General features: G+C 33.8%; 1 protein-coding gene across 19 annotated transcripts in view; it reads left to right on the forward strand.

Annotated features, from left to right (window-relative positions):
- Positions 1-18,495, forward strand: part of GPHN (gephyrin) — a 563,152-nt gene that overhangs the window by 274,221 nt on the left and 270,436 nt on the right. For 17 of the 19 annotated variants that reach the window (XM_060418186.1, XM_060418179.1, XM_060418180.1 and 14 more), the window contains one exon: positions 16,521-16,615. The exons of the other annotated variants lie outside the window; for them this stretch is intronic. In XM_060418186.1, coding sequence (XP_060274169.1) covers positions 16,557-16,615 — 59 coding nt within the window. In that variant the 5' untranslated portion in view covers positions 16,521-16,556. The remainder of the gene's footprint in view (positions 1-16,520; positions 16,616-18,495) is intronic. 19 annotated transcript variants of the gene reach the window in all.

Consider the following 18,495-nt stretch of genomic DNA (forward strand, 5'->3'; position numbering starts at 1 on the left):
ATACTTGAGTTGTTTTCATCTTTTGACTATTAATACCGCTATGAACATTAGCAGCATACTGCTGTGCAAGTACCTTTTTTCTTTCCATCCTTTGGGTATTTACTTAGAAGTGAATTCAGTAGCGTTTAATGCTTTTGTCTAAGGAGAAATTAAATTAGTAGCAAATCATTTACATGATACAACATTAGCATGATAACAAGTCCAAGGTACTTTGTTAGGAGTAGAAGAAGTTACAAACTTTCAGAAAGGCCACAGAAGACCAAGTGAGATTTAGAAGACGCTCTGTTGTAAGACTAAAAGGGAGAAAAAAGTTGAAATAACACAAATGTTGGAGGTTTGAGGAAAGCAAAAGTGATTCTGGAGAAGGTTGAACTTAAAAAATATTTGAAATGAAATCAGTTCAGTTCAGTTCAGTTCAGTCGTTCAGTCATGTCCGACTCTTTGCGACCCCATGAATCGCAGCACACCAGGCCTCCCTGTCCATCACCAACTCCCGGAGTTCACTCAGACTCACGTCCATCGAGTCAGCGATGCCATCCAGCCATCTCATCCTCTGTCGTCTCCTTCTCCTCCTGCCTTCAATCTTTCCTAGCATCAGGGTCTTTTCAAATGAGTCGGATCTTTGCATCAAGTGGCCAAAATGTTGGTGCTTCAGCTTCAGCATCAGTCCTTCCAGTGAATATTCAGGACTGATTTCCCTTAGGATGGACTGGTTGGATCTCCTTGCAGTCCAAGGGAATCTCAAGAGTCTTCTCCAAGACTACAGTTCAAAAGCATCAATTAATTCTTCAGCAGCCAGTTTCTTTACGTCCAACTCTAAAATCCATACATGACTACTGGAAAAACCATAGACAAATAGACAGACCTTTGTTGGCCAAGTAATGTCTCTGCTCATTTCAATTTATTGGTCTTCAGTTTGAATACCTAGCTTTCTACCTAAATTGAACTCTGCATCATAGTGTCTTATACCTTAAAGGAGTTACAAAGGTTGGAAAGGATTGTTCTTTGTCATCAAGGGGTTTAAAACTAGAGTAGTTAAAAGTGCACTAATAATGGGTTTAAGAAAAAATACTTTCAGTCTTTTAAGTGATAATATTTTCCCTTGTTAACTCAATAAATTTTTGGTGATTTTAGCCAAGGTTCCTCATCTAAATGATCAAACACAGAAAATGATTTGAGTGACTGTTGTCTTAATTCTCTCAAGGGTGGTGTGTAAACTAGTACCATTTTGTATGAATAAGAAAGAAATTAATTCAGTACATCTAACAGTTCTCTCAGAATCTATTGAAAAAGGCTTAACTCTGTGCTATACAACCAGTTAGCTATCTATAACACAAAATCTTTGTTCTCAAGGAACTTACTTTCCAAAAGAGGGGAAAAGGCATTTGGCAAACATGCATTTCTAATATCATCCACAAATTTTTGTTATTTTCTTCTAATTATTCAAGGAAAATGTTCAAAGTCAGAGTGATTGCATATGAGGGAATCCTTTTGCCTCTTACAAGCATTATTGATTCAGGATTAAGAATGTCTCTATTTAATATCTTGTCACAGCTAAAGGATTCTGGTAATAGTTTAAATGCCAATAAGAATCTCTTTAATTTTAAAACCTAGGGCCTTCAGTGACAGATTAGTGATTTGGTAGCTGTTAATATACAGGGTTACCTAAAACCAATTGGTTTTATAGTGAAAGAATAGAGAATGACTAGATAAATAGATAATTAGTGTTCAAGATGTTGTTCTTGAATTAATTGCAAGAACAATGAGGGATTACCCCCACACACTCCAAGATACAACTGTATACTAACACAGAAAATGTTTGTTAATTTAATTATTCTCACTGTCAACTAAAGCTCACTTGAATTCTGAGTGTCAGGAATTTCATTTGATATTCACAGTTTTCTTTATGGATTTGATTAAGTAGTCATTTGAGCTTGGAATTTATTTGTCCTCCCTAACTTGATATGTGCCTTCAAACTTGAGAGCAATTACTTTCTTTCCTATTGGTCAGTACTTCAGTGATTCCTTTAAGGTAATCTCTTTAAAGTGTTACACTTAAGATAAGTTTTAGTAACCTGTTTTTTCTCCCAACCCCTGATGTCCTACTAAAGTTATTTATTTTGACAGTACGGCTATGGGAAGATCAAAGTTTCACATGTCAGGAGAAAAGCAGTGAAATAGAAATAACATCCAGATTCAACTTTTTTTTTAACAATGATGAACAATTTTAAAAGATTCTGCTTTACTTGTATTCATTCTGAAAAATATTTTTAGTGAAAAAAAAATAGATATTTTTAAGTATAAGATCTGGAATAAAGGAAAATATGACTAAATCATTTTATTCAGCTTGTTTTGTTAGTAATAAATATACTTTTTTCTTTTCTTGTGACATCTGAAATTCTGATTTTATTTTGAGAAAAGCTTCAATTGGAAATAAAGTTGTATAATATATTTCTTTGGTAAAGTTTAACCTGAAAAGGCAATATTTCTGTCATACCTTTATTGGACTTCAAGTTCTTTTTATATTTGATAAGAAGATCTAAATGTCTTTGCAATCATGAGACTTTGTAGGCAACTAATCCTAACAAGCAAGTTGTCATAAAATTTTTCTTTTTCTTATTTTTCCTTTCTTTCTTAAAGAACAGTAGATTATATTCAATACCTTGCAAAGGAAGATGTAGCTTCTTTATGCAAGCATTCTGTGGAGGAAGTTTCACTCCTTCAGTTTTGAATACCAGCAATGACAGTAGCAGGTACTAATAACCAGTCTCTGAAACCCTTTATCTCTTTTTCTCCCCTTGTCTCCTACATCAAGTATTTCTTGTCCTGCTGACAAGCACTAACACAATACATGTGTAGCACAGAAGATCTAGTGAAGTGAAAGAGAACATTGAGCGAAGTCAGTTGCCTCAGATACAGAAACTGTTTGGTGCAAAGCTTCTTCATGTGTGTTTCAGTTCAGTTCATTTCAGTTGCTCAAGCGTGTCCAACTCTTTGCAACCCCATGAATCGCAGCACACCAGGCCTCCCTGCCCATCACCAACTCCCAGAGTTCACCCAAACTATTGTGCATCGAGTCGGTGATGCCATCTAGCCATCTCGTCCTCTGTTGTCCCCTTCTCCTCTCGCCCCCAATCCTTCCCAGCATCAGGGTCTTTTCCAATGAGTCAACTCTTCACATGAGGTGGCCAAAGTATTGGAGTTTCAGCCTCAGCATCAGTCCTTCCAATGAACACCCAGGACTGGTCTCCTTTAGAATGGACTGGTTGGATCTCCTTCAAGAGTCTTCTCCAGCACCACAGTTCATGTATGTTTAATAGAATGTAATTCCATAAACATCAAAATCAATACCTGAAAAGTTCACTAGTTAGATATATGGATATTTATAAAATACAAACCACTGAAGACTTTTGTATTTCTCTCTGAATGCTTTTAGATTTCTTGTAATATTTAGTATTTATGAAGAAATAGAAATTATTTTCCATCAACAGCACAAAAACATTTTAGATGTTGAGGAATCAATTTTTCTTTGGTTTATTTGTAACCATATTACAGTAATAGATGTTTTCTTACTATGCATTCAGAGGTAATAATCTCATAGAGATCTTGCACAAATGTTCTAAAAGAAAATATCTCTTACAAGTTAAATTCTTTTCTCATTCCCCAACTGGATGCCCTCTGGTCAAAATTAAGATCAATCTTAAAAGAAGGGTAGAATGTAAAAGCCTTTTTTAGATGTCCTATTTCTCATGATGATTAGTAACTGAAAAGAAAACTTAAGACCATCTGTAGAAAGCTCTTATTTTATTTACCAGAAATTCTGTCTTCAAATTTCATAATTCATGGTTTGTGTTAGAATATTTAGGACCATAGCATTTTGCATATTCAATTCAGTTCAGTCGCTCAGTCGTGTCCAATTCTTTGTGACCCCATGAATTGCAGCACGCCAGGCCTCCCTGTCCATCACCAACTCCCAGAGTTCACTCAAACTCATGTCCATCAAGTCGGTGATGCCATCCAACCATCTCATCCTCTGTCGTCCCCTTCTCCTCCTGCCCTCAATCCCTCCCAGCATCAGAGTCTTTTCCAGTGAGTCAACTCTTCACATGAGGTGGCCAAAGTACTGGAGTTTCAGCTTTAGCATCAGTCTTTCCAATGAATACCCAGGACTGATCTCCTTTAGAATGGATATTTTGCACATTACAGGTGTTTAATAAGAGCATAAAATGGTGACTTTTTAATTAAGTTGTTATTGTTTAGTTGCTAAGTTTTGTCTGACTCTTAGCGACCCCGTGGACTGTAGCTCACCAGGCTCTTCTGTCCATGAGTCTTCCAGGCAAGAATACTGGAATGGATTGCCTTTTCTTTCTCCAGGGGATCATCCCGACTCCAGGATCACACCTCTGTCTCCTGCATTGCAGGCAGATCCAGGCTGGACCACCAAGGAAGCGTAATATAAAGATGAGATTTTAACTGAAAAAAATATATGGTTATTTAAAATTAGGAAAAGGCAAATTTTTTATGACTTAAACACTTTTTATTAATAGCTTTAATTTTTTTCTGAATATAAATTTCTAAATATATTTTGATTTGGTACTTTGAAATACCTTCCCACTGTGGAAAAACTTGGCCCAGTAAAAGAACATACCCTCTGAGGCATATCCTGTCAAAGGACATATAAACTCCCAAGCACAAGTAAGGCAACAAAACCATTAATTAATAGGTGGAGTGAAAAGATGACTGCTAGAACTATCAAATACAAAATGTAAGACAGAGAAGACTTAGGTAACCATTCTTATTTTTTGCTCATATTAGGGGAATTTGTTTAGGACAAATACTAAACCAAAAAGGATGCAGACACAGCAGAAGTATATCAAACTGTCCCTGGAAATCCAGGGTTCACTAGTGGATGATGAAATACCCGAAGAACAAAGACATACTTGCAAAGATAAAAATATAACAAGAGACCATCATTTATGAATGAGCAAATGGGGAGAAAATGGGACTCTTAGAAATAAGAAAATAAAAGTTAAAATTTTTACATCTGAGGACAGATAAAACAGCAGATTGGAGCAGTAGAAGAGAGAATTAGCATACTGAAATATGTACCTGAGGAAATTATCTCATATCAGAACTATCACACAGAGAGATGATGTAATGGAAAAAAATAGAGAAATAGGGCATGGAGAGTGAAATGAAAGGTCCAAAATATATCAAAACCCCCCAAAGGAGAGAATGGAGGAAAAAACATGATTTTAAAAGATAATGGCTGTATATTTATAGAACTGATAAGAAAAACATGAATCTACAGATCCTCAACATATAATGTATCTCAAGAAGAATAAATGAAATAAATTGATACCTAACCACATAAAAGTAAAACTTTCGAAACAAAACAGACAATCTTAAATCTAGCCAGAGAGAAAGAACAGATCACTTACATAGGAATGACAGCAGGCTTTTAAACAGCACTGAAATAAAGCAGATAATAGAATATATCTTAAAAGTATTAATAAGTTATATTGGAAATTATTTTATACAGGTTTTCATTTTGTGACATATATGTGTGAAGTGTCTATTTTGAGGTTCACTTGTTCTTAATAAACTTGTTCTAAAGTTTGAATAGAGAACAGGTAGACACTTAATAAAGTGTATATGTGGGCTAAAATGAACATCAAAACAGCACTGAAAGAGGCAGTGTTATATTGGCCAACCCAATAAATGAGCAGCTTCAGGAGTATATATGTGTATATTTTTGTGTATGTTGTCTACATGTTGGTAGAAATGGTTATATCTACTCATTCTTGACTAGGTGTTGGGATTTGCTTAGTGCCAGTCTTAGCTTGTAAAGAATCTGCCTGCCATGCGGGAGACCTGGGTTCAATCCCTGAGTTGGAAGATCCCCTGGAGAAGGGAAAGGTTACCCACTCCAGTATTCTGGCCTGGAGAGTTCCATGGACTGTATAGTCCCTGGGGTTATAAAGAATCAGACATGACTGAGCGACTTTGACTTCACTTCATTTCAGTAGATAGAACTAACTTCTTCTTTCCTATTCCAACCAGCTGCCCTAATAAAATCAACTATTCAGTTGCCTATAACCCTAAACCTTAAGAACTCAACTTCAGTCCTGAGACATGTACTTGTGTGTACACATGCATATACATTATCTTCAGTTTTATGAAGTGTTTTTGTTTAAGGATAGACTCTATTTTGACTTCTAAATCTCAGACTTGAAGGAAATAGAGGAGGTTTTTGGATAGTTAAATACATAATTCTAAGTACCTTTGTAAGTATCATTCAGATCTGGATGATCTGAAAAGATCTGGGGATCTTCACAGCTTAAATGAAAGATCCTGATTCTACGATGTCAGCCCAAAGTTCCATACCAAAAAAGTATATGTGTGTATATATATATACCTGTGTGTGTACACAAGGGTATACTCACATGTAAATTATGATTCCTTCGGAGAATCTCATAGGATAAAATATTTTATATTTCAAATTAAGGGTGGATATAATAGCTATTCTTTAACTTTTTAGGAACTTTTTACTTTTATGATCTTTTTGTCCATTTCTTTGGTTTCGCTTTTTCATTTGCATAGGATAGTGGCACCTCTTTTTAGAACAGTTTTTCAAAATTGGGCCTCTCATTCTTTTTAAGTCCTTTGTTAAGAGATTTTTTTTCCATTATAATAAAGGCAAATATTTTCTTCTAACATATCAATTTTATTTAATAAATAATGTGTTCCAGGTTGTTAACTCACTGAATTATTTATTTCTCACTCTTTCTTTTTTGAGACTTTTGTAGATTTTTCTGCTATAAAGTATAATAATTCTTTGTTTTAAGTGATTATGATAAATATTAGAAGCAGAGCATTAATTTGAGTTGAGTCAAATGTTGCTTCTTTGTGTTCCCGTATTTTCCAGCATCCTGGATCTTAGTCCATCCTGATCTCTTGTCAGGCTGATGTTGCCTTTATAGCCTTAATTTGTAATTTATGGTTGTTACGGAAATTTAAAAAAAATTATATTTGTTTGGTGTATCAGTTTGAACAACTTATTTACCACAAGCAGTGATGGATACTTACATTTTTCCATCTTTGCTTAAGTATATAATTACATTGCTTTTTTTTGTTGGCCTTTGGGTGAAAACATAAATGCAGAAGGTTCTGTTAGTTCTTCTTTCTTCAAAATACATCTATAATCCTCTCACATTCTTTTCCCAATTTACTTTGGAGGTTTTATGGTAATGTCCAAGGCTATATTCCTGGTAATTGGTATCTCTAAAACTGCTGTTTCTTGATAAATCTTCATTAAGTTTTCAAGATTATTGCTGGCATATTGCATTCTTCAAACATCTTCTGGTAATTCACACACATTTGAAAACAAACATGCCCATAACTTCTACTCTATACTGCTTCTGAGAGAACTGTTCAGTTTTCACACTTTCTTTGACTGTAGTGCATAATAGCAACTTGCACAACATAGGTGACGTTAGGTTTATGTTTTAGTACAAATTTCAGTATTCAACATTTGTTAAGCACTTGCTACATGTTAGGAATGATGCTATGTATTTTTATATTCTGTAGCATTTAAACAAAGTACAGAGATCCTTTCTGTGTCTGTATAGGGTGTAGTGCTTTTTAAACTGAAAGCACATAGCAATTAGATTTAATGGATTAATTTCAGAATTGGAGTCTACAAGCCTAAGTTTTATTGATTTACTGTGTGGCTTTGCATTATTTATTAAATTTATTAGTGAGTCTGTTTCTTCACTTACAAAAAGATAATAAAGTATCTCTTCTGTATTATGCAGTATAGGAATCTGTTAAGTATTTAAATAGAGAATATCTATAGATGTTTTGTAAGAAAGTCATAAATAAAACCTGATGTGAATTTTCTCCTATTATTGAATTATGTTGCTTAGTAATACTACTCCTTTTTATGTTTTCAATGTAGTGAGTAAGAGAAATAAGAGCTTTTATATGGCATTATAAATTTATGTTGTATTAATATATAATGTTATCTATCATACTAGCATTAAAAATATTATGACATCCTTTTAGTTAACTAAAAACCACTTTATTGTGTTGAACTTTAGTTTTGTAAGAAGGATAACAAATATGATTGCCCCTTTTTACAAATGAAAAGCTGAGAAAGAGAGATAAATTTCTGGAAGCGTAGGAACAAAAGCTGCTGCTGCTGCTGCTGCTGCTAAGTCGCTTCAGTTGTGCCCGACTCTGTGTGACCCCATAGACGGCAGCCCACTAGGCTCCTCTGTCCCTGGGATTCTCCAGGCAAGAATACTAGAGTGGGTTGCCATTTCCTTCTCCAATGCATTAAAGTGAAAAGTGAAAGTGAAGTTGCTCAGTTGTGCCCAACTCTTAGTGACCCCATGGACTGCAGCCTACTAGGCTCCTCCGTCCATGGGATTTTCCAGGCAAGAGTACTGGAGTGGGGTGCCATTGCCTTCTCCAGAATAAAAGCTGTTATTTCTTTAATATGTGAATAATGAAAGACAATTAGGTTATAGAATGAATAAAAGGCCTGATCATAAAGTGAGAGGTTATTAGGTTTAAAATCAACCTTTAGATGAGCAAAACTATAAGAGAACAAGTTATTTAATTCAAGCTACAGCATGTCCTGGGCTTCCCAGGTGGCGCTAGTGGTAAAGAACCCTCCTGCCAATGCAGGAGGCGTTAAGAGATGCAGGTTTGACCCCTAGGTCAGGAAGATCCCCTGGATGAGATCATGGCAACCCACTCCAGTATTCTTGCCTAGAGAATCCCATGGACAGAGGAGTTTGGCAGGGTACAGTCCATAAGGTCGTAAAGAGCAGGACACAACTGATGAGACTTGGCATGCACACATGCACACCATGTCATAGTCTCCAAATATATATGGATGTAGATTTTTCTCCCATCTTTACTATTAGACTTCTTCTAAGTTAAAGTTATCTCAGTACAGTGGTGATATTGGGTTTCTTTGCTTTTAAGAAGTACTGAACTCATTTTCATATTTCCCCATTGGCCTGTAATTTTAAAACTGAGGGTGGTAGGAGAAGACAAAATAGAACACCTCATAATAATATTTAAAATAAAAATGGGCTATTTTTTGATTTTTCTCTTTTCTTAGCAGGTCTTCCACTTATTCTGCTTCCTTTACCTCACTTACTTTCTTCTTCCTCTCCCTTTTTCACAAGTGCCTGTTTTGGTAAAAATCTAGTTTTGTTGAAAAAGAACTTCAGATGTGATAATTACATGTTTCTAATGTGGATACTTTCTAAAGAATCCACCAGTGAGAATTATTGTATCTTTAGGCAAAGAGCAAAGTTTTAATTTTTATAATATCAGTTGTCAGTGAGTCACTTGCAAATAGTACTTATGAGCCTAAAGTAAGAGCTTATTTCTTTTATTCTGACTTAAGATTTTTGAGCACAGCTTAACTTATATTGTTATATGAACATTAAAAACACTGCTGTAAGGAAACTTAGTGATTATGTGTGATCATTAATAAAGTGGAAATCCAATGTGTAGATTTTTTAGGTAGCTTTTTAATGTAGCTTCTGTTATGTTTCTACTTATACTATATACCACTAATAACATTAAAAATAACAGAATTCCAGAGTAGTTGGAATAAAGAGGCTGGGTTATGTATTCCCCAGTTAACTGACCAGACAACAGCCTTTCAGTGAAATTTCAATTGGATCATCTTTCTACTTCATCTTTCTTCATATTTGAGAAACAGGGTATTTTTCTATATCTATATATCAACCTTTGAAGAGCATGAATTAATAATATTTTGTTCTCTATAGATTAAAAGACATGTAACCAACAACTTACAATAAAGATGAACTTTATTGTTTTTCACATAATGCCAAAAATGAATAAATGTATAATGTATATGTAAAAATGCTAATAATCTGTAGAAATACCACTATTTTCTCACATTTTCCTGTAATGAGATAAAAAGTAATGCAATTTATAGACTACTTATTAGACTATAAAGATAAATGCTATTCTTGTGAAAAATCTCTTACAAAAAATAGTTCACTCATTTGAATTACGTTATTTTTTTGATAATTTGACTGTCAAATTATTAATATTTAGGTAAATGAGAAAAAAATATGAAAAACTACTCACTGAGTAAGGAAAGTACCCAATAAGTACTCACTAAGGGGTATTTACTGATGTACATGTACTCAACTTGGTTTTTTAACAAGGGTTGGGATCCAAATGTTAACAAATGGGGTAAGAGTTTTCATAAAGTACGTAGAAATCTTTTAATCACCTCCAATGTATTTGTACAGCTAACATTATAATAAATTCTAAGTCTGGTTGAGCCAGATAAATTGGTTGGCTTGCTTTAGGGCCATGTTATACAAGAAATATGTCTGACTGCTTAGGCATGTCTGACTCCTTGCGACTCCCTGGACCGTAGCCTGCCAGGCTCCTCTGCCCTGGGATTTCCCTTGCAAGAATGCTGGAGTGGGTTACCATTTCATCCTCCAGGGGATTTTCCCAACCCAGGGATCAAACTTGCGTCTCCTCTGCACTAACCAGCGGATTCTTTACCGCAGCACCACCTGGGATGCCCTGTACAAAAATACTTTTCTTTAAACATTAAAATCTTAACTAGCAGGTGATAGGTTAACTCAGTGGTGCTTCTGGGAATTGAGGTGAACAGTGGAAACAAGAGACTCTTCATTCAGCATCTCATGCTTGTTGCAAAGTATATGTTCATTGAATGGACTGGAAGATAAATTTGCCTGTGATACTTAGATTTTTATTTTACCATCTCCTTTGATTTTTTCATTATAACCAGATCTTACTTAAGTATTGTATAGCTTTAACTGAAAAACAAAATGAAGTGTCTCCATTTTGAAAAGCTTTCTGCTTCTTCTAGGAGTGGAAAAAGACTAAGAAATAGTCTTAGAATAGTAAATATCTAAGAAAGCTAAAGCTCCAAAAAGAAATACATTACAAATAGGTATATATCTCCTAAGTAAAACTGGAATAACTATTAATATTTTCATTACTTGGTTGCAGCTTCTTTGTGGCAATAGTCTGTAACCATTTGGTCACATTGTTGATTCACTGATATGTTGTGATTGGTTGAAAGATGTTTGTAATTAGTAATATAAAATTAATAAAATATGTAAATGAGTGTTGAGTGTTTTCAGTTAATTAGAATAGAAGTTGCCTTTATAATAATGTGATTCATATTTCCACTGTGCTTCTTAATTGAGGGGAGAAAAGAGTAAATTTATAGTTGTATTCCTTAAACATCCCTAAGAGTCCTCTATGTAAATTTTATTCATCATATATGGTCCTGAGGAAAAAATATATTAAAGATAACTTATCTGTACTGTGGGATACTTATAGGGACAAGATATGGATTTTTTATTATTACCATTTTTTAAAGTGTAAAATAAAATTTATGTAGTTGGCTGGCATTAGTAAATAGAGTCAGGAAAGTTTAATTGTTTGGCATTAAGCTGCCTATTTTTACCTAATTTATCTCCTCACTAAGGTCTATATTTTGCTCTGATGAAGGATCATTAAATTTATTTCAGTCTGTTTTACAAAATTGAATATAAGGTGATTATGAATGTTACAGCAAGTTGTGCACATTATCATTAATCTATCTCATTTCTTCTGTCTGCGGTGTGTTTTTCAAAGTATAGTCCTCTGACCAGGATCACAAACATAACCTGGAAACTTGTTAGAAATGAAAAATTTGAGACCCCAACTATACATTCTGAATCAAAATCTCTGGCTATGACCCAGCAACCATTGTTTAACAAGGTTTCTATAAGATCCTGATGCACACTGAAGTTTGAGAACCACTGCTGTAATCATATTCCACCTGGATAGCTTAGCAAGTTTATTAGTACTTGTTAGATTTTCACAGATAGTCTTTGTCATTTAAAATTGTTTAATTAGCAGAAGATGCTGTAGTAGTTGTTAGGAAATTGTGTACTCAAGTAACAATTATGTAAATATTTATGTACAAATTATACCTAATTAACTAAAGTATGTCTGTAAAAATAAGTAAAAGCACTCTACTGTGTGACTTTTTACTACCACCATGCATACAAGGAATTTCTACACATTTACATTTACCTATTGTGTGTTCTGTGCATACTTAAACATCATTGCCTGTTAGCAATAACATTTTTCAAGGTGATTTTTTTCTATGAAGGTAAAAATGGACCCAAACTTCACTGACAGGTTCCCTGGGCTATAGAATCATTATTTATGACACCTTTTTTTTTTTTTTTTTTTGCAACTTGAGCGGTCTTTGAAGCATCTTTTTGACTTTAATGTTATCTTTAAAGTGTCAAGGGTAAAAGAAAAAGATCACAATAAGTGATTTTCCATGGAAGTTGCAACCTTCAAAGCTTAGAAAGTATCTAAAAGTTAAAAATAAAATGTCTTATTTAAAGAGTGTAGGTAAATCTAATTAAACCTCATTGTTTTGGAATCTACTAGTGCAAAAAAGGTTATATCTGAAGTAAGAATATAAATTTCTACTATTTCTCAAGGATAAAAAGAATATGGAAATCAAATTAATAATAAAGTGGGAAACAACAAGCTAAATATTAATAAGAAAAATTATTTCATGCTTTTAATGGCATCTCTTTTGCCATTGATTGTGAATAGATAATGATTTCTTATTATCTACTTGTTAATAGATACTAATAACCTTTTATCTATATGTATCATCCTAGTATACATGATCAAAGGAATAAAGCTACAATTGTTAGAACTACTATTCTATTTGGATTTTCTAATAACCTATACAGATATTTTTTCTTATTTTATTCCAAGTTAACTTTTATTTTCCTGCTCTTTGCCTTCTATTTGAGCCTTCCCATTTACAGTTCACAGATGTTTCTACCCAGCTCGTGCCCTCCTGTTCATTCTTCTGATCTCTACTCTGTTTGGCTGTTTGTTCCTTTAGATACTGTGATTTCAGTATTCATCTTCCTGCCCGCCACTGCCAGTGTTCTTATTTTGGGGTTCTTGCTCTCTTCTCTTTCCCCTCACCTTTGGTTCTCAACCACTGTTGCTGGGTTTGGATTCTAGGTTTTTGAATGGTATCTCTTTTCTAACTGGTGTAATAAAAACTATGAAGATGTAAGTTTGGAAATCAGAGGCCTAGAGAAAATTGACACGTATTAAATACCTACTCTATGCTAGGTGATTTACTTATATAATTTAATTCTTATAAAATGTAGGTATGCTTAATGATTAGCTCCATTTTGTTTGTAAGTACACCGAAGCTCAGAGAGGTTAAATATTTTGTTCTAACTTACAAAGCAAGTAAGTGATAAGGCCAGATTTCAAACCTATATGGGTTCATTTATTCACTCCTCTAATTCAACAAATGTTGATTGAGTATGTATTCTATATGTTGGCCACTATGGTAGGGGCTTCACCAGATCCAGTCCTTACTCTCAGGACCTTAACTAAGTGGTGGTATTGTCTGACTTCACAGATGTTGATCATTTTGCTACACCAAAGAGGGAAAAGATACATTTGATGTAGATGTGAGAAAAACTATATTTGTGCATTATTTAAGAAAATATAAGCAAAAGCGGTTGGTTTTTGTCTAGTCCTAGAGTCTCCCTCCTCACTCAGCACCAATGCCTTTTAGTGACATCACTACTCTATATGTATTTTCCTCCTATGTTCTCAGCTGTACAAGATTTATGTCTATAGGCCAACATTCTGTAGAAAGTCTTCAGAAAGAATTAGCTGTCTCTCCTAAATTACATTTGGAAAAGAGGAAGTGCTCTGTGTAAGAAAGCATACATTCATCTATCTCTCAACCATATATTTACTAATACATTATGATATATTTAATATGACTTAGCCAAATACACAAAACATGGCAAAACTTTTAATAAGATAAATGTGGAAAAATAGAGCAAGGAAAAATAAGACGAAATTTGGTTGTGTTCAGTGAAAGTATTAGTCGCTCAGTCGTGTCTGACATTTTGCAGTCTCGTGGACTGCAGCCCGCTAGGCTACTCTGTCCATGGAATTCACCAGGCAAGAATACTGTTGTAGGGAGCCATTACCTTCTCCAAGGTATCTTCCTAACTCAGGGATAAAACTCAGATATCCTGCATTGCAGGCAGATTCTTTACTATCTTAGCTGCCAGGGAAGCCCCATGTATTCAGTAAGCCTACTTTAAAAAAAATTCATAGATTTGTCTCTGTTCTCAAGAATAACTTGATTCACAATCATTATAATTTTAAAAACAAACTGGTATCATAAAAGAATGCCCATTTCTGGTTGTGATACTTAAAGAATTTCTTCTAAAGAGGACCTCGGTGTAGTGTGGTGAGCAATGGCCTCAAATACTTATTAATAAATATGAGTTTTGCTGAACCATTTAATTGTATCCCACTGCATACTACAAAAGCAAAGTCCAGTAAAACAATTCTTTTAAAATTGGGACAAGCCTTTCCAAGTAGACCACCATGGTCTGGCCAAATCCGTGGTATATTTTAGAGGATCTAGAAAAATGAATGAATTGCATGTCTTTTAGGTAATTCTCATATGTAATTTGTCAATTTATTTTTCACATACTAGATGACAGTGAGTTTACATACTCTTATAGTTGCAGTATCATTGCATAGAATTCTACCTAGTACATAGGAGGTGTTTAATAAGTATTTGTTGTATGGATGGATAAATGCTGTGCTTAGAAGTATCTAAGTGAAACACTTCCTCTTAGCTATCTGTTGCTATTTTCTTCCTTGTGCTTAAATAAAGGGTGCCACCCTACTTTGGAGTACATCATCTTTATGTGGGCCTACAAATTCATTAAATGTCAGACATTGTTTAGTTGACTTTTTCAAACATAATGAAATCAATATAAACTCTATCCAGAGACTCTTTTAAGATCGTTCTCAGTAACATGCCTTCCTTGACTTTTTTTTTTCTTCCTTGACTTTTTAGGGCTTTAAGATTTTAAGGTTCTGAAGAAGTTGTAAACTTCAGTAAATCAATTTTAACATGGAAATAGTTTTTCTTTTCTGGAGACCTCAAAATCATACCAGATTTATTGAATTTGGAAAACATGGGGGTAGATTCTGTATACTAGCTCAACAAATTTTAGCTGTATATTTTAATGAAAGTGGTCAATTTCCAAACTTAAGAATTTAAGAATGTCTATTTTTCCTTCCTGCTGGCCCTTTATTTTTAAAGCAGGTTTTATTGAAAAGCATTATGTTAGTGTTAATTTTTCTTTAAAATTTTTGACACTATTAAATATTACATTATGCTGGGATTCAATGAACCAGTAGATTATATCATTTCTGGTAATCCTTTATCCTATATGACTAAGTAATTTATATGCATCTTAAAAGCTTATTTATAACATCAACTGGATGTTAACACATAGTGACACATTTTAACTGCTCTTCCCAGATTCCTTACTCTGAAAATCTATTGAACTATTATAGCAACCTGCGCCGCCATTTTAAAATTTAGATTATTAGACTAGATAAGACATTTATCAATGTAAAGTTTGCCTAGAGCAATGGCCTTATTTAGGATGATCACTACTTCTAATGAAATATTGAAATATCAACCTTTCACTCTATTTTCCATAACTAGCTTTTTATTTTTTTTGCCTTTCTTCTTATTTACTATAATACTTTATTTTGCAAGCTTTCTTCCTGTGTTGCTCCCAATTATTATAGCGTGCTACATACGTAAAAGGAGGATTAGAAATGGATTAAATCATGTACTTCATTCCCAACTTTAGCATAAAGCTTATCTTTACCATCACATTATGATAATATATACATATTTCGGTTGACCTTTAGAAAATGAAATTTTCTTGCCTTTAAAACCTATCCCACATTTAACCATACTTGTCTTAAGAATGCCCAATCTTAAAACTTATATACTTAAAGCCTATCACTTTATTAATTCCTTTTTAAAACAGATATATAATTTATATTGAAGATTTGGAAAAGAATCTCAAGTTTTTCTTCTACCCAGTTTCTGGAGAAAATTGACTTGATGATTTGTTGAGTTCCATTTATTATATCATAAAATCATCGAGCTAGGAGAGATACAAGGGGTTCTCAGGTTTTTAGGGACTAAATTTCAAGAGTGATAGACAAAGAAAAATACCCAGATTTCTTGTTCTGTGAAAACCTGTTGAGCCGTTTTAACAATCTGAGGCTTAATTTTAAAATTAAGGTTGATAGGCAAGATGAGATTGCTGTCAAACACTTCTGAGTTATAAGGGATAAGAAAGACCTACTAATATAAAAGTTCCCTCAGTGTCCTGGTTTTCAGCTTTTATTCAGTGGTCCCAAAGAATTGAATCTTTAAGCCTTAAAAATAAAGAAAATTGGAGCACTACAAAGTATGGTTTATATTAATAGATAGCATGATCTATAATTATTTTTTAAGTTAATTTTGCTACTCTGCCTTCCTTATTTTTTGGTTAATTTCACTCAGTCTGCTATTTAATCTTTAATTACAGGCCACAAAAGAAGTAATAGAACGGGAAGCACCAGGGATGGCCCTGGCAATGCTGATGGGATCACTTAATGTTACACCTCTGGGCATGCTCTCTAGGTAAGAAAGTCACCAAAGTGGTGCAAAGAAAATTAATTCCACGCCAGTAATCACTACAATAGACTGAGAAACCTAAGAAACTTTATAGTCATACCACTTAATTCTGCCCCTGCCCGTCTCAGCATCCTGTCTAAATCTTGACCAGTTTCTTTCAAGTTCTTTATCCTTTTTTATTTTTTTTTGCATATTATGTTGAAACTTTGAAAATAGCATATGACTGCTGAAAATAATCAATTATAACCCCAAGAAGAGTCCAGTTTTTTAAGATGCAATATATTCTTTTTTTGTGATTATAGTTATCAATTAATTTTCCTTAGTTGTCATTAAGTCCTAATTTAATAAAACTAAGCAATAGTCTTTTAATAGGTATTTACAAGTTAGAAACTTAATTTCCATTTGTAAATAGGCATATTGATGTGTGGTCATGAAAAGAAAATCAATAATATATGTTCAAAGTGTTAGTCACTAAGTTGTGTCAGAGTCTTTGCAACCACATGGACTGTAACCCACCAGGCTCCTCTGTCCATGGGCTTTCCCAGGCAAGAATGCTGGAGTGGGTTGCCATTTCCTAATCCAGGGATCTTCCAAATCCAGGGATGGAACCTGGGCCTCCTCCATTGTAGGCAAATTGTTTACTGTCTTAGTCACCAGAGAAAGCTAGTATATTAAATTAGTATATTTAAAACTATGATTCATTGACCTACATGGTGACATCCATCCTCAATTTGATAGTTTAGTTATTTTTTATTATTTTAGTAATTATTAGATTAAAGTCCCCTTTAATGAGAACAACAGACATCATTTAGGGTAAAGACAGAACTGTCAACTTAGTGAGAATCTGTTGATTTAATGACCTTTGATTTACGCAGTTGATCTCAGCAATCTAGAAAATACATAGTAACTTTATAATTGGCAGGATTTCTCTCTCATTATTTATAGTTGTTTATTGATCCTGTTTGCAAAATGAATATAAAAGTAAATATGTCTATTTAATGCATAGAATGAGTTATAATGCCCTTTCTGTTACTTAGACTAAGTTTGTATCCTATAGGTGGCAGGCACTTGAAGTGCAGCTACAGGGAAAAGTGAGTGGGTCATCAGTTGCTGTACTTTCTTTCCTGTTACAAGTACTATATTATAACATTTCATATAATAAGACCAAGAAAAGAACTAAAGTAATGATATTTTTAATTTAAAAGTCCATGCTAGTCTTTAACAAACTTACAGTGATTCTCATATGCTGTTCTTTTTTCACCCTTACTTATATTATCTGCCCATAGGAGATCAAAGGTCACCTCTGGTCCCTTTTCTCTATGGAATTAAGTAGTAGTCCTTGAATATAAGTACTCTTTCTTGTCATACAACGAATATAGTCAAGATAGAATTAAACTTCACCTCTTGTTAATTACTTTATAATAAAAATCTAATTCGACAAACTCTTGAATTATTATTATTCAAAATAATCTATTTGTCAGGCCTTGTATTAGCCGTTAGGAATACTCAGTGTGGAAAGAAAAGTAAGACATGGTGCTTACCTTAAGGATTCCCTGTTTATCTGGAGAACTTTTTCCTTATAACTGTTAACTTCTTAAACTGAATGTAGCTTTCCTGATCCAGTATAGAAACAGTGCTTTTGCCTTACTGAAAAATTTTTCTGGATTAATGTCCCCTCTGCCTTCTAAATTCACATAATTACTGAGTACCTGCCTGCCCAGTGAATGAAAATAAATTAATAGGAGCTGATGTTAAGTATTTTGGAATGAGTTCATCATTCTTAGGCTGAAGGCTTTGAAAATTAAAACATATATACAGCATGGTAACAGATTCTTCTGATTTTTATTTCCATTACCTATTAACTGAGAGTTTATTTACAAAATTGA

The sequence above is a fragment of the Ovis aries genome, chromosome 7 (assembly GCF_016772045.2).
Source record: "Ovis aries strain OAR_USU_Benz2616 breed Rambouillet chromosome 7, ARS-UI_Ramb_v3.0, whole genome shotgun sequence".
NCBI classification, from domain to species: Eukaryota; Metazoa; Chordata; class Mammalia; order Artiodactyla; family Bovidae; genus Ovis; species Ovis aries.